This window comes from Pogona vitticeps, chromosome 5 (genome assembly GCF_051106095.1).
Source record: "Pogona vitticeps strain Pit_001003342236 chromosome 5, PviZW2.1, whole genome shotgun sequence".
Classification (NCBI taxonomy): Eukaryota; Metazoa; Chordata; class Lepidosauria; order Squamata; family Agamidae; genus Pogona; species Pogona vitticeps.
Window position 1 is genome coordinate 118,831,077 of NC_135787.1, and position 14,021 is coordinate 118,845,097.

Below are 14,021 nucleotides of genomic sequence, written 5' to 3' on the forward strand. Positions count from 1 at the left end.
TTTTTTTTAAAAAAACCCCTCTGTTCCATTGCCTATGTAATATATTTCTCCCTTTCTGAAATAATAACAATTCACTGGTTTCTTAATTTCTTAATTAGAATTCTCGTGTTTATAGTTTCCATTTACTTTTACTATTTTTATTGGTGAGAGGGCTATACTGTAGTTTTCTTTATTATGTATACACAGCTTCTTAAATAGATTTCACCCTTAGAGACAGCCTGAGATATAATGATGAACACACACACAGAGCTTCTTCAGCCACTTCAAACAGTGGCTAGTTGTGGATGAAACAATGCTGCATTAAACAAAGTAGACGGTTTGCATTGGATTGTTTGACCCAGCAAAGTGGCACTTGGATCCTTCTTTAATGGCTTGTGCGTTCATTTTACAGATGTGCCAGTGAAGTAGTGTGTGTGTCAAATGAATTTTGTTTTGGTTGTCGTGGGTTTTTCAGGCTCCTTGGCCGTGTTCTGAAGGTTGCTCTTCCTAACGTCTCACCAGTCTCTGTGGCCGGCATCTTCAGAGGACTCCTGCCAACACAGAGTGCTGTCCTCTGAAGATGCCGGCCACAGAGACTGGCAAAACGTTAGGAAGAACAACCTTCAGAACATGGCCAAAGAGCCAAAAAAACCCCACAACAACCATTAGATCCTGGCTGTGAAAGCCTTTGCGAATACATGGAATTTTTTTTTGTTTTAATCTGGCTTTTAATCACTTTTTGTGGAAGACACTGCTCACTGTCCGTGTTGAAGAAAGATTCAACTGGCAGTCCAGATGGGTTTTATACATGGAAAAAGAAGTGTCCTTCACTTCAGGCAGCAAATGGCCCTGGACCAGCTCTCCATGAATAGCTGGATCCTACAGATAACCCTTCCAGGCCAATGTAAGGACCCCAGTGATGATGTGGAAAACACACCACAGCATTCTGGCTCATCTTAAACTCCCTAGATTATCTATATATAGCATAGAAGTCAGACAAGAAGAGTGTTTCTTATGTAGCAAACGTATAGAAAAGAAACATATGAATCATGTGTGTTTGTACAGAGAAGGAGACATTTGTGGCATCCATTCAATTGTTTTACATAAACATTCACCTTATTTTGTGGTCAAACTATAAAGAAGGCACAGTTTGTTCTTACCACTTTCCCATCATCACATTTCAGAGTCTGTTCAATAACAGGATCGGGACAAGTTGTATCTGGGATTTTGCTGTCTTTAATAAGGTTTGTGATGTCTTTTCCTTTAGAGGGAAAAAAGGGCAATTCTCTCTATATTATGTAATTTAAACTATCAGTGTCAATAAAGTGTACAATGCAGACACAAAAATTGCTGTGGCACAATTGTGTTTTTTCCTTCATTACATTTGATTGAATTCTATGTAATGTGAACTTTCTTACAAGATATATCCTCAAAAACTATCCACAAGCTAGACAGCTATTTTAGGAGAAGTGAAGCTGATTTGTATATGCACACAAGCTATTAAATAAATTTGAAACATAAGACATACATACCAAAGGACATGATTTGAATATGTAGATTTTATTATTGATTCTGATTCTGCAGTCTGAGGGACAAATTCCAGTTCTGGGTCCACATTATAACACTGGGTGGGGCTAAGAACATTGGGTGGGGCCAAGGATGTAGGTATGGCCAATGTAGAATGGGTGGGACCAGATGTATATCTTGTCAATGGTAGCTGGGGACTCCAAAGTTGTTGGAGGAGTGGTGGTGACTCCACTTTGGATTTTAGTTTGAACTTTACAAGACCTATTCCGTGTGATGAACTTTACCTCCAAAACAGGTTTAACACCCTACATAACTCTTTGTAAGTTTGGCTAAATCCTGGATTATATTCAGTGCTTCTGTAACATCAGATTCACCAGCCTCCATTAAGTCTTGCCCATTTCCTCCCAAACATATAAAGCATACACAGTATGTCTACTCAGGAATAAACCCCAGTACAATAATGTTTATGCCTACAAAGTACAGCTCAGTTCCATGTAACAGTTATCATGCAAGCAAAACAACTCTCAGCAACGCAGATTGACTCTAAATACTATCTTTGTTCTAAACACTGATTAGAGATAACAACAGTTGTAATAGGTTGCAGGCTGGATGAGAAAACTCCAAAGTCCATTTGTAAGCTAGGGTTTTATATTCAAGACAAAGTACATTCAAATTAGCATACGTTTATGTTATCTTAAATTTAATACAACTTATTTTTCTGACCCCTATGGGTTTAGGGACGTGGTGGCCCTGCGGGTTAAACTGCAGAAGCCTCTGTGCTGCAAGGTCAGAAGACCTGCAGTCGTAAGATCGAATCCAAGCGATGGAGTGAGCTCCTGTCGCTTGTCCCAGCTCCTGCCAACCTAGCAGTCTGAAAGCATGTAAAAATGCGAGTAGATAAATAGGTACCAACTCAGTGGAAAGGTATCGGCGTTCCGTGTCTAGTCATGCTGGCCACGTGACCACGGAAACTGTCTTCGGACAAACTCTGGCTCTATGGCTTGGAAAAGCAGATGAGCACCATGCCCTAGAGTCAGACACAACTGGACTAAATGTCAAGGGAAACCTTTACCTTTACCTTTATGGGTTTAGGGAAATTGACCTGTCCTCATCTACAAATTGAGTGAACAAACTTATTATGTGGTCATTAAAGGTTGCACCATCTCTGTATTATCTATGGGGAACACACTGAATAGGATACTGTATTTTTACCTGTGCTGCCATGGCTGTCTCCACAAAGTCCGCAGGTGCTGTGATTTTTATGTATAACAATCTTTAAAAACACAGAGAGAATAAAGATCAAATTAATATCCGATTAAATGTACTCCTGATGTGTAACATTTTAGTTAAACATATGATTCTTCATCACAATTCAGCACATGATTCTTCATCACAATTCAGTAGAAATCAAGTAAAAGTTCATGTGTAGCTTAAGATTCAAATAAGCCATGGGCTAGTTGATATTGGTTGCCTTAAGTCCTTCTTTGGGAAAAAAATAAAGTAAAAGCCATCAATCAATCTGAGGACAGAGCCTGGAAGAGCAGTCATCCTTGGAAGGAGATTCTGGGAGTTTTGGATCAGAAAAATAATGTTTCAGCACGTTGGGCGAGAATGATGGAGAAAGAGTGTAGTCTATACATGTCGTTATTTTAGTCTCTTTTCCAGTGCTGTATTAGGTTCCATGCTATGGAGCTCGGAATCATAAAAGTGGAAGCAGTCTCCTTTTCTTGTTGTCTAGTTTCAATCATCTTTGGCCACTTAGAGTAGCAGGGGGCTGGCAGTAGCCTGAACCATACTGGCTATTGATGCCAAGTCTGCATCTCATCCACAAAAGAATTATTACATGGGGCATCCGTTGTTAATTGATTCTGTTATTTATATAATTCCTTTCCAGAGCTTGGAGAAGTTATAAGGTGGGCAGGCCTACAACAGCAACTCCCAGAATTATGGGATTCTGGGATTTTAGACCCCCAAAGTAAGTTTTCCAAGCTCTGTTCCTTTCAGTGTATAGTAGGTTCAAAAGACAGCTCACAACATAGAGAAACTATTAAAAAAACATTTTAGAAATTCAGAACAAAATACAATACAATAAAAGAAATATCAGACTAAAGCAGCAGTAAAGTCAGTGAGCTAGTTCCATCTATAAATTCAACTTAAGATTCCAGTGAACATTTCTAAGAAGGTTTCTTTGGAAAAGTAGTCTAAGCGGGATGGGTACAACCGATATCATGGCATGAAATTACAGACTCTTTTTTGTGTATTGCATGCTATCAACTTGCATCCAATTTATAGCAACCATAACAGGGCTTTCAAGGTAAGGGAGATATTTAAGAGGTAGTTTTAGCAATGCCAACCCCTCAAAATGTTTCCATGACTGAGCAGGGATTCAAATCCAGATCTATTGGCTCCTAGTACATCACTTTATCCAGTATACCACACTGGGTCTCTATATATATGCATTCTTAAATATTAGCTTCCTTTTGTTCTCTCATATCACATGCTCCTTTGCCATCTGATCAATGGCAACATACCACAACAATAGAGAAAATCAAAATCAAAGAAAGAGACATTCCTGAGTGGGATTACATCAAGTCCTGCCAATGTATGTAGGCCAGAGCAGAAGGTGTGGGCACAGTTTTTCAGATCCTTCTCTCATTCAGAGTAGTTGGAGTGGGGTGGGGGGTTAGCTATACTAGACTGGCATAGGTGAGGGGAATAACTTGGACCCATCTCAGGTGAATGGATCAGCTGGCTGATCCAAAGCTGGCTCATCCCTGCCCCATCGACAGAATGCTGTTTCAGGTTTTACATCTGCCATTGTAGATGGAGACACCATCAAGGATAGCTTTATGCTTGCACCGTGGGGAACAGCATTGGACTCGACTGCCATTAGTGGAGCTCGTTTTCCTTGGTGGAGGGACATTTCTGCCATATACTTACTCCCTACATCTAGCAATGGCGGGGAATCTTCAAACCAATTATGCTTATGAATACAAGTATAGGACTTGGCCACACCTCTACCCTGTTTCCCCAAAAATAAGACTTATCCTGAAAATAAACACGTATGATTTTTCAGAATGCTTGTAATATAAGCCCTACCAAAAAAAAAAAAAGCCCCAGTTAAGTGAAATCCCACCTTCCACCATTGTGCAGCATTGTGCAGCAACCAGAAGAAGATGACATGACTGTAAAATAAAACATCCTCTGAAAATAAGCCCTAATAAGCAAAAATTAATATAAGACCCTGTCTTATTTTCGGGAAAACACGGTAGATAAGATTATGTCATAGAAATGGGGAGATGTTTGCCAACATATTTAGTTTCATTTACGGTTGAGACAGTCTTTGAGAATCTCAGCCTCCTGTGAGAGACATCACCTGCAGCGGAAGACTGAGGCAATCACCCTTTTTCATCTGTTGTGATTTGTGCAAAGTGTCTCTAACGTCTTTTGTCTTTGTGAAAAGGGAAACACACATCACAAGGAGAAAAGGACAACTGATTGCTCAGAAAGATACAAACAACCCAAGCAATGCATCTATTTTAATGGTCAATGAAACAAGGCATGAGAATGTGTGAATTTCACTGAAAACAAGCAAGGAAGGTGATTTGTGTGGTTTGTTACCATGTTTGTTATTACAGTATTGTGAAGCCGCTTCACTGTGCAATTCAGCATCTATTAGAAAGCAAATGGATGGACTTACAGATAATTTATCTTCATTGTTCCATACTAATGTCAGAATACCTCTGCGGCTTTCCAGCTTGGTATAGTCCCCATATTTCTTAATACGGATCATTTTATTGTCAAATGGCACCTGCACACTGAAAATATTTTTTTTTGTTAAAGTTTAGAGAAATACTATCAAGTGCAGCTTTCATACAGTAACACTTTTATTTGAAGCATGTTAAGTCAGCTGAAAAAAAATCCACAGTTTCAGGGCCTAATTTACTACCATGTTTTCCCGAAAATAAGACAGGGTCTTATTTTAAATTTTGCTCCAAAAATGCATTGGGGCTTATTTTCAGGGGATGTTTTAATGTTTTTGTGTGCAACAATCTACACATGAAATCTCAATCACAAACTCAAATACAGTCATATCTTCTTCTGGTTGTGGCACAATGGTGGAGGATGGAGTTCCACTTAACTGGGGCTTATTTTGGGGGTACGGCTTACGTATATTACGAGCATCTTGAAAAATACTAGGGCTTATTTTCAGATTAGATCTTATTTTCAGGAAAACAGGGTAGCTATTCTATCAGCTCTTATATATGGCTAGTAATATTTAATCCAACAAAAGATTAAGAAGCAATTAAGGCTTGTGAAGTGTTACAACAAATCTCTGGCTGCCTAATCACTGTAGTCTCTAGTCCCTTCATTTTTGTTTTAAAGATCACTTACTATTTTTGGTTGACAAACACTCGGCCATCTTTCACGATTATAGTATTGGCATCTAGCACAATGGATAGTTGACCAATTTTTCCTTCCCTGTTTCGATTCATTTCAATGTTGAATTCTCTTCCCAACTCAACACAGTGTCGACAGAACGTAAAATTGCAGGATGATTTGAAAGCAAACATGCGATTGTTAAAAGTTTTGTACAATCCTGTGCCCCAGGTGGAAGCTTCACCTAATAACATAGAGGAAAATGGGTAGAATTTCTAAGTCCTGTGTGTATGTTTGAATATTCCATTCACTTCTTAGAAGTTGTCAAAGTGGTGCCTGCGTGAGGCAAACAGTTATCCGCATGTGTGATACTAATTTGGAAAATGAAGCAGGGAGGAAGGCTGACCTCATGTGCTCATCATCAATCCCGATTGGATTCGCTGCTCCCTAATTTGAATAATGAACATTAGTGATTTTTTAATAACAAGCAGGAGATCATGTTTAGTTCAGACATGGTCTGGTCTTACCTGTAAGAACATCTGTGTCTCTTTTCAAATAGAGGAGAGCACTATCTGGAACATGCTGTGGTTTATCTGTGACAATAATAATAATAACATCAATTGACTAGGAATATGAAGCAGAAAGCACATTATTTCCAAAGAGTAGGTGGGCTATGGAGGAGCCAACACCAAGCAACTGTCCAAAAAATAAAAAAGGCAACACTACACAGGAGCATAGAGGTCACTGGCTATTTCAAATTTGGAAGAGAAATATCACAGTTAAGTAAACTGTTGACAGTAGGGAAAAAGTCATTGTAGGATCAGAGGACATTGCATAAAGCTGTTGCTATCCTTGCTTCTGAGGCTGGATATAATTTCTAACAACATTGCGATGCTGGAAGTAGGAGTGCATGAAAGAGGGATCAGGAGGGATTAGTATCCAATCCATCTGCCATAATTCTATTCTATTCCTTCCTTCCTTCCTTCCTTCCTTCCTTCCTTCCTTCCTTTTTGTCCACAACATTTTTGTCATCTTTTTTTTTTAAAAAGTAGTTTTTAACCTGATATGCTACCACAGACTAACATAGCTACCTCTTCTAAAACTCTACTAGCAGAGAATGCATGCTTTCTCTCCCCAACTTTACATGGAAAAGCATCTCTGTGAAGTGAGGGAAATGGTGCTCAAAGGATGAGCACCAGAAGATCACAGTGCCCCCTCTTTTGCCTTATGACTGTGCCACTGCCATCAGGGCAGGTGCCAGCACTTGTACATAGTCCTTGCCCACCAGTATCATTCCATAGTGGCACGGAAGAAGCGGTCAAGTCCAACCTTTGTTCCTGACATTATGGGGCCTAGGAGATGCTAGAGATTTTCCTACCCCCAACCTCTAGCCCCTGATGAAAAAAGGAGTGGCTTTTTCCCTACTGTCAACAGTTTACTTAACTGTGATATTTCTCTTCCAATTTTACATTAGGCACAGCATGCTAAGTATAATTAGGAAGATAATCTGTATTTTGTTTTACTATACATGTATCTGGCTTTTTAACCTGCTTAAAATAAAGAAAGATAAGGGGTAAGGGTTTGTTTGTTTAAAATAGTTTTAACCCCAGTTTTAAAGACTTTTTAAAAAGCTTCCAAACAAACATGGATGTGCACATGATGCTAGGCAAAGCATACCATATCCTTTGCTGTACTCTTATCCTAGTGAGGTCAGCAGAGTTCAGTGAGATGATCTCCTAAGCCCATCTGACTAAATTTAAAGCCTGCAATCCTACTGACCAAAGTGAAATATAAAGAGCCATTCATCGGCATGGGCACATCTTTTAAATGGTATTTGCAAAATAACCTTAATGTTTTGCAGCATAAAAGCATTATATAATGGTGCAAAGCTGAAATAGAGTGGTTTGCTAAGATTCTGTCCATTTGCACATCTTTGTTCATGTCAGATGCAATCCAACGACATTTTTGGAGTGGGAAGAGGAAACTGGCGTTGCCCAGGGGGTGCCTAAATGTTTTTACAGTCCTTCAGGAAGGCCCGTCCCTTGTCCCCCTGCATTCACACTAAACGACAGACATGTCAATATAGAGACATGGGGATTCAAAGATGAGGAAGACGGTTCCATGTATCTTACCTACTGGATCACCATCAAGGACAGTGCTTTCCTCCGTTTCATCACTTTCTTGCAGATGGACATGACCTGTGTTGATGAAATCACCTGAGGTAAAAGAAGGTTATTAAATATATTAAACTTGTACTTGAAATCTTCATGTCTTCTAAAACAGCTCAGATGGCTCCAGAGAACAAAAGAATGCTCAGTGAAAGGACAAAATAAACTATAAACCACCTCATAAACCTTTCTCTTCAAATAGGCTTCTACACTGAAAAGCTCTATATTGTATATATAAACATAAGTTCTAGCCTTATTTTGATACTGCGGACAACACTAAAATGTATAGGAGGTAACGAGAAGATCCATCTTTACCGTTCTTTCTTTGATGGGTGCTGTATGTGTAAATTATTATTAGGAAGAAGAAGACTAGAACCTTCTTGTACTCATGTTACCCTTTTCTTTGCAAAACAAAGCTAATCATTGAAACAACCATCTCAGCACCAAGAGAACTAACAAACAGGCGCAACTCATTGTGTCAGCACAGAATTAGTGGGGCACAAAGGTAAGGGACAGGAGAATAAACTCATGTATTTTACCTTCTGACACAGAATCTTCCTTGCTTTCATCACTTTCCAGGAGATCTCCATCACCAATGTTGATGAATCCTGCAAAAAGAAAAGGTGAGAAAACATTGAGCAGAAATGGAGGAGATGCCTAAATGATACCTTGATATAATTTTGATTCCTTATATAAATGATGTGTCTTAGCTTAGTTCCTGTGAAATTGGAGATCAGAAGGACTTCAGACAGGCTGCCCCAAATGAAAGCCCTCTGTGATATTTTAATTGGGGCAAGTCAAATGGTCCAGGAAGATATTCGGAGGTATTGAGCAGGCTGCAATGGCATGGGGAAACAACTGACACCTGAATAGTTCAAAGGAATCATCCCAGGTTGGTGTCTCTGGAATTCACACCTTCAAGTCTTTGAAGTATGGAGTCAAGGGTTCAGGAAAATTTAAGATGCATCTTAGGAGACTCAGAGGGGTTAGAACAACATCAATGGATAAGATCCTGACAGTGAAAGGACATGAGTTAGAACATAGCTGAATAGAGTGATTAACTATGCCCTCAGATAGAAAGGGTTTGGTAAATAGAATTTAGAAGTAGCTGAACTGTCATGGGACCAAGAAGGTGAGAGAGAGAGAGAGAGAGAGAGGATTTCATCATCATAACAGATTAGTGTTTTCTTGTTTTTCTTCTGTGTTGTGCTTTGCATTGCCTGTTAACCTTTTGCCAATGATCTAATATGAGCAAGATTGCATAATCTTGCTCATATTTCCAGAAGCTTGTTCCTTGGTTTTTGTATTGGTTTTCATAACCTTGCAACCATTCTACTTCTGACTTTTGCCAGGTACAATTTCCATTTTGTTTTTATTATTTCTTTTTTAAATAAAGATCTTGGGTCTGAGAATGTTTCTAAGAAAAACTCAGGTTAACTAAATCTCACACCTAGCCAAAGTTCAACCATGGTTATTTGGTATGTCTTTGTGGCATGTTAAAAGTTATTTTTGCATTTTGATTTCTAGGGGATGGTTGGCAGCACCTACTAAAGGCAGCAACCCCTTCTCTGGAGCCTTAATAGGTGTAAGCTGATGTCCAGGATGTTTTTCAAGGGCTTTCCCCACCTTGAAGCCTGGGGCTCTGGGGATTCCACTGAGAAAAGGCTCAGAGAAAGGAGGTCTCATGATACATATTGAAATTCTAGTCTCAAAGTCTTCTTTTGAAAATGTAATTTCTACATGTTTGTAATCTTAACCCCATCCTAACCTCTTGCTTTCTCAATGGTATTGGGATGTCTTCTCAAACTGCTCTGCATAGATGGGTTTTATTAGAATATGAGGAGATTTCCCTTCTCTCTATCACCCGATCCCTTCTTTTCTGAGTCCAGCAGCGAAATACAAGACGGAGGGCACCAGGAGCTAGTACAGATTCCCACAAGAATGACAGGACACTCCTCCCACTGGGTTCCAGCTAATCTAGGTTCAAAATTCCTAGTCCCCTACTCCTCAGTCCTCTGATTGGCTGCTGACAGAGTATGACTTTGAAAAATGGGAAGGTGGGGTACTTTAACATCATTACTATACCTGAAAGTGGCTTTTCGAGTATATCAAGGGCACGTGACTTCCCTAAAAAAAACAAGAAAGATCCCAGCTTAATATAAAAACCAAATTAAGGCATCAGTTAGAAGTTCTGAATTTTTAGAGAATGATTTATGCCATAACATTAGGTCTGCCACCATGCAACTTGTATGAATTGGGGGGGGGGGATAAGGTCTATGTCTAGTGTTTCTGAAGGTCTCCCCAATAAATAGCTCTCTCTTCCTATTCAGGAACTTCAATGTGTGATGTATTGTTGCTGTTCTGAGGAGCCTGGAACCAAGGCAGGTAACTTCGGCCCAGCCAAGGCCCCAGCATACCAAGAGAGCTCTAAAGTATTAGTTCTTGCATCATCTGTACATGTAAACCCCATGTCAATTAATATCAATGAGTTTTTCTCCTAATCATTTTGATGCCTATTTCCCCCTTCCCCCCAAAAGCCACAGTACATCTCATTTCTCCTTCTTACAACTGACCTCCATCCAAGTTTACCATGTTCCTAACATTTCTAAGCCGAATATAAATCAATTCCTAGGTCCAGAGGAAAGGACTTCAAAACGCAATCCTGATATGACCATGTCATCAGAAACGTCACTTTGTTGGAGCTGTTGACTCAGATGGTTCCGTTTCCTTGACCTAGATCCTAAGAAGTGGCTATTAATATAGCATAGCATTTTCCTTCAAAGTAGGAAGATGCTCACATAAATCAATGCCTCCCCCCCCCAAAGCTAGCTGTCTTCAAAAACTGGCAGTAAATTACCTAAACTCAAACTTTGGTGGAATAGCATTGTATCCCCAGAGGTTCTTCTATCTTTAATGGTTTGTTGCAGGATTATCCCATACATCTTTTATCAGCGTGGGTTTCTTTTGATACTTCCTGAGAAAGGGAGCAAGATGCTGCTGGTAGTTCGAGCAGGAAGAAAAAGATAGAACTTTCCAGAATGAGAAATAACTAATTAGGAAGGGAGATAGCTATTTAAAGCCGGAGTTCCCCATTACCTATCTTCCACGTGCTCTCTTTTTATCCTCCTTTTGCTTGTTTGTAACCCAGGCAGATTAGGTTTCTCTTTGCTTTCTACTCTCTCACCAAGGAACATTTCTTCAGTCCAAAGGAGTATGAAGCTATCTGATACAAACTGAGAACAGTATCATTATAATCTACACCAGCCTTTCCCTGGCTGGTGCTCCTCAAATATGTTGAATTACAACTCCTGCCATCTCACTAGCACAGCATGCTGGCTGGAATGTACAGAAGCTCTAGTCCATCACTCTAAAACAGCGGCTCCAAAACTTGAATATCCCAAGGTTCTTGGATGGCAAACCCCAGAAGCCTTCATCATCAGCTGTGTTGGCTGTGGTTTATGGGAGTTGCAATCCCAGAACACCTAGGTTACCCAAGGTTGGGAACCACTAGTCTAGAACAATGGTCTCCCAACCTTGGGTCCCCAGATGATCTTAGCCTAAAATTCCTAGAAGCCTTCATCACTACCTGTGCTGGCCAGGATTTCTGGTAGTTGTAGTCCAAGAACATCTGGAGACCCAAGATTGGGAAGCACTAGTATAGAAGGTGTGAAATTGTGAAAAAGTGGATGCCACTGAGCAGCAGCAGACTCACCAAAAGAGTTTAGGCAGGAGCTGTTTCTAGTCCTGCCCTAGAGTTACCCAGAATAGAACATGGTGCTTTCTGTTGTAAACTGTTTTCTCTAATATTTAGCTATGACTCTACCATCTCCATATATTGTATACAAGCACCTTCTGTCATATATAGGGCTACAGTAAGGCTCCTACCCAGCCTCAACTGGTTACTATTCCCTGAACATACCTTTCCTTACATAGACTTCCTGTCCCTGTACAGTGGAATCCACAGGTTACTTTGTTGATCCCTGAAGATCATGATTACTGGTCATGGTGCTTCAGGCAGAGGAGTCTACGACCTGTAGCTAAAACACCATTTTTCCAAGGACGCTATTTCTTCACGATTGCTTCTGAAAGGTGGTTTGTGTTCTGCTTGTAAAATTGGCTACAAAAAGTATTCCAGCGTATATGGTGACATCTATGTGTCTCCCACCACCTTCATTACTTAGCAATAACTGTATTGTTACAGTAATAGAAATAAAATAAAATATAGTGTTACCTCGGTTTACGAAAGCCTTGGTTAACATAATTTTCAGTTTATGAAGCAAAATCCATTAAAAATAATGTGTTGGTTTACTTTTTATTTTTGGTTTACGAAGTTTCCTCAGGATGCATTGCGTCTGGAGGTTTATAATGCCTCTCCCGTTCCTATGGCAATCCACGCTTTGGCTTATGATTTTTTTTTTTGCATTATGTAACATCCCGTAGAACGCATTACATTCATAAACTGAGGTACTACTGTACCATTATTTCAATCATTTCTATATTGGCTTTCATAAAATAGAACTTTACAAGGTGAATTAAAGGGAAACATACACTTGTAATAGGATTAAAATTATACCAAATCTCCAAACTTTTAAAAACACAGCAGAATAAAAGCCATAAGCCCAGCAGAAGTTATTTACAAAGAACCTTGTGAAACAGGAAAACTCTTTTAAACAGTGGTGATATGGTGCTTGGAAAGGGTCAGTTCTGAGGAATCAGACTCATAGGACCAGGACTAGGATTCAGGATCATGCAAGGAGGGACCACTGTTTGAAAAATGTGTGCTATTGCCAGCTAAGAATGTGGTGCGCTTGTGGCCCATTTAGACTGAAGTACAGAAAGCAGAGCCACTGCTATTAAAAATACCCATCACTAATATGTGACAATCAGCAGTAGTGCATGGCACTATGTCTTCAATAAAGTTTTTAGTGAATGTGTCTGCTATAAAGGTTAAAACAATACAGTTACATTAATAATTAGATTGCACCAGAATCAAACCAGGATGTTTTAAAATAATCAATATATACATCTATCCAAGGTTAGTCTCAGAAGTTTCTCCCTCCTTTCCTCTCTGTGTGTGGTTTCTGAAATTATGTCTGGAATGAGTTCAGTGAAACTGTCTTGTACTTTGTACCTGCTGTCTCATAAATATTTACCCGCTTTTTGTCCTGCTTCAAATCATAATTTAAATGCAGATTGCCACAGGGGCCTGATAATACAGATTGATTTAAGATACTGTATAGTTAAACACTGACAAAAGGACTAAACTCTGGCCCTCCCGATGCTGCTCAATTCCAATTCCCTTCAGTTCCACTCAACCCTGCCCTCTAGGGAGCTGGTTAATGAGGGAAGGCTTGCCTGAAGAGAAAGGTCTTTGCCTGCTTGTGAAAGGACAGCAAAGATGGGACCATTGAGCCACTCCTGTAAGAATCCAAAGTTGCTGATTCTCTTATTTGTCACCAATAGTCAGAATCACTGCCATGTTTGCCTGGCATTACCCCATAACTGGAGTTGAGGAATTTCGGCTTTCTAGATGTTTGGGTTGCCAACTCTCTGCAACCACAGGCAATGGGGGTCCAGTCATAAGAAAATGTGGGATCTGTAGTCCCATCCATCCGGAGTGCCAAAGGTCTTTAATTCCTATCCTACAAAACTGTTCTATAAGTACTGGTGAGGTAACAATGCCAATCAAAGGCAAAATTTCTCATGCTGAATGCATTGTAAAAATTCATCTCCGCTAAATGTCCTTACCTGTACCATAGACACTGAACACCAGAATCAGAGACACCGGCAATTTCATACTGGTCATGAGGGAACAACAGCAGAAGCCACTTTCCAGTATTTCTCTTCTTCGTGTGCCTTTTTGTAACCTAATATTTCCCCATCCTTGTTCACCTCACTTTCCTGATAGGCTGGACTGCATGAACAAATGTTTGCCCACAAGAAAATGGTTTATGTTTGAGCTCACTT

At 39.8% G+C, this 14,021-nt stretch overlaps 1 protein-coding gene across 1 annotated transcript; it reads right to left on the minus strand.

Annotated features, from left to right (window-relative positions):
- Positions 1 to 4,323: 4,323 nt before the first annotated feature.
- Positions 4,324 to 13,860, minus strand: LOC144583283 (uncharacterized). Its single transcript, XM_078376802.1, has 7 exons — positions 13,803 to 13,860; positions 10,140 to 10,181; positions 8,594 to 8,662; positions 8,019 to 8,102; positions 6,414 to 6,479; positions 5,902 to 6,130; positions 4,324 to 5,324 (listed from the first exon to the last, which is right to left on the minus strand). Exons 1-7 carry the CDS (start codon positions 13,858 to 13,860, stop codon positions 5,009 to 5,011), a joined length of 864 nt encoding a protein of 287 aa, XP_078232928.1. The 3' UTR covers positions 4,324 to 5,008.
- Positions 13,861 to 14,021: the final 161 nt, after the last annotated feature.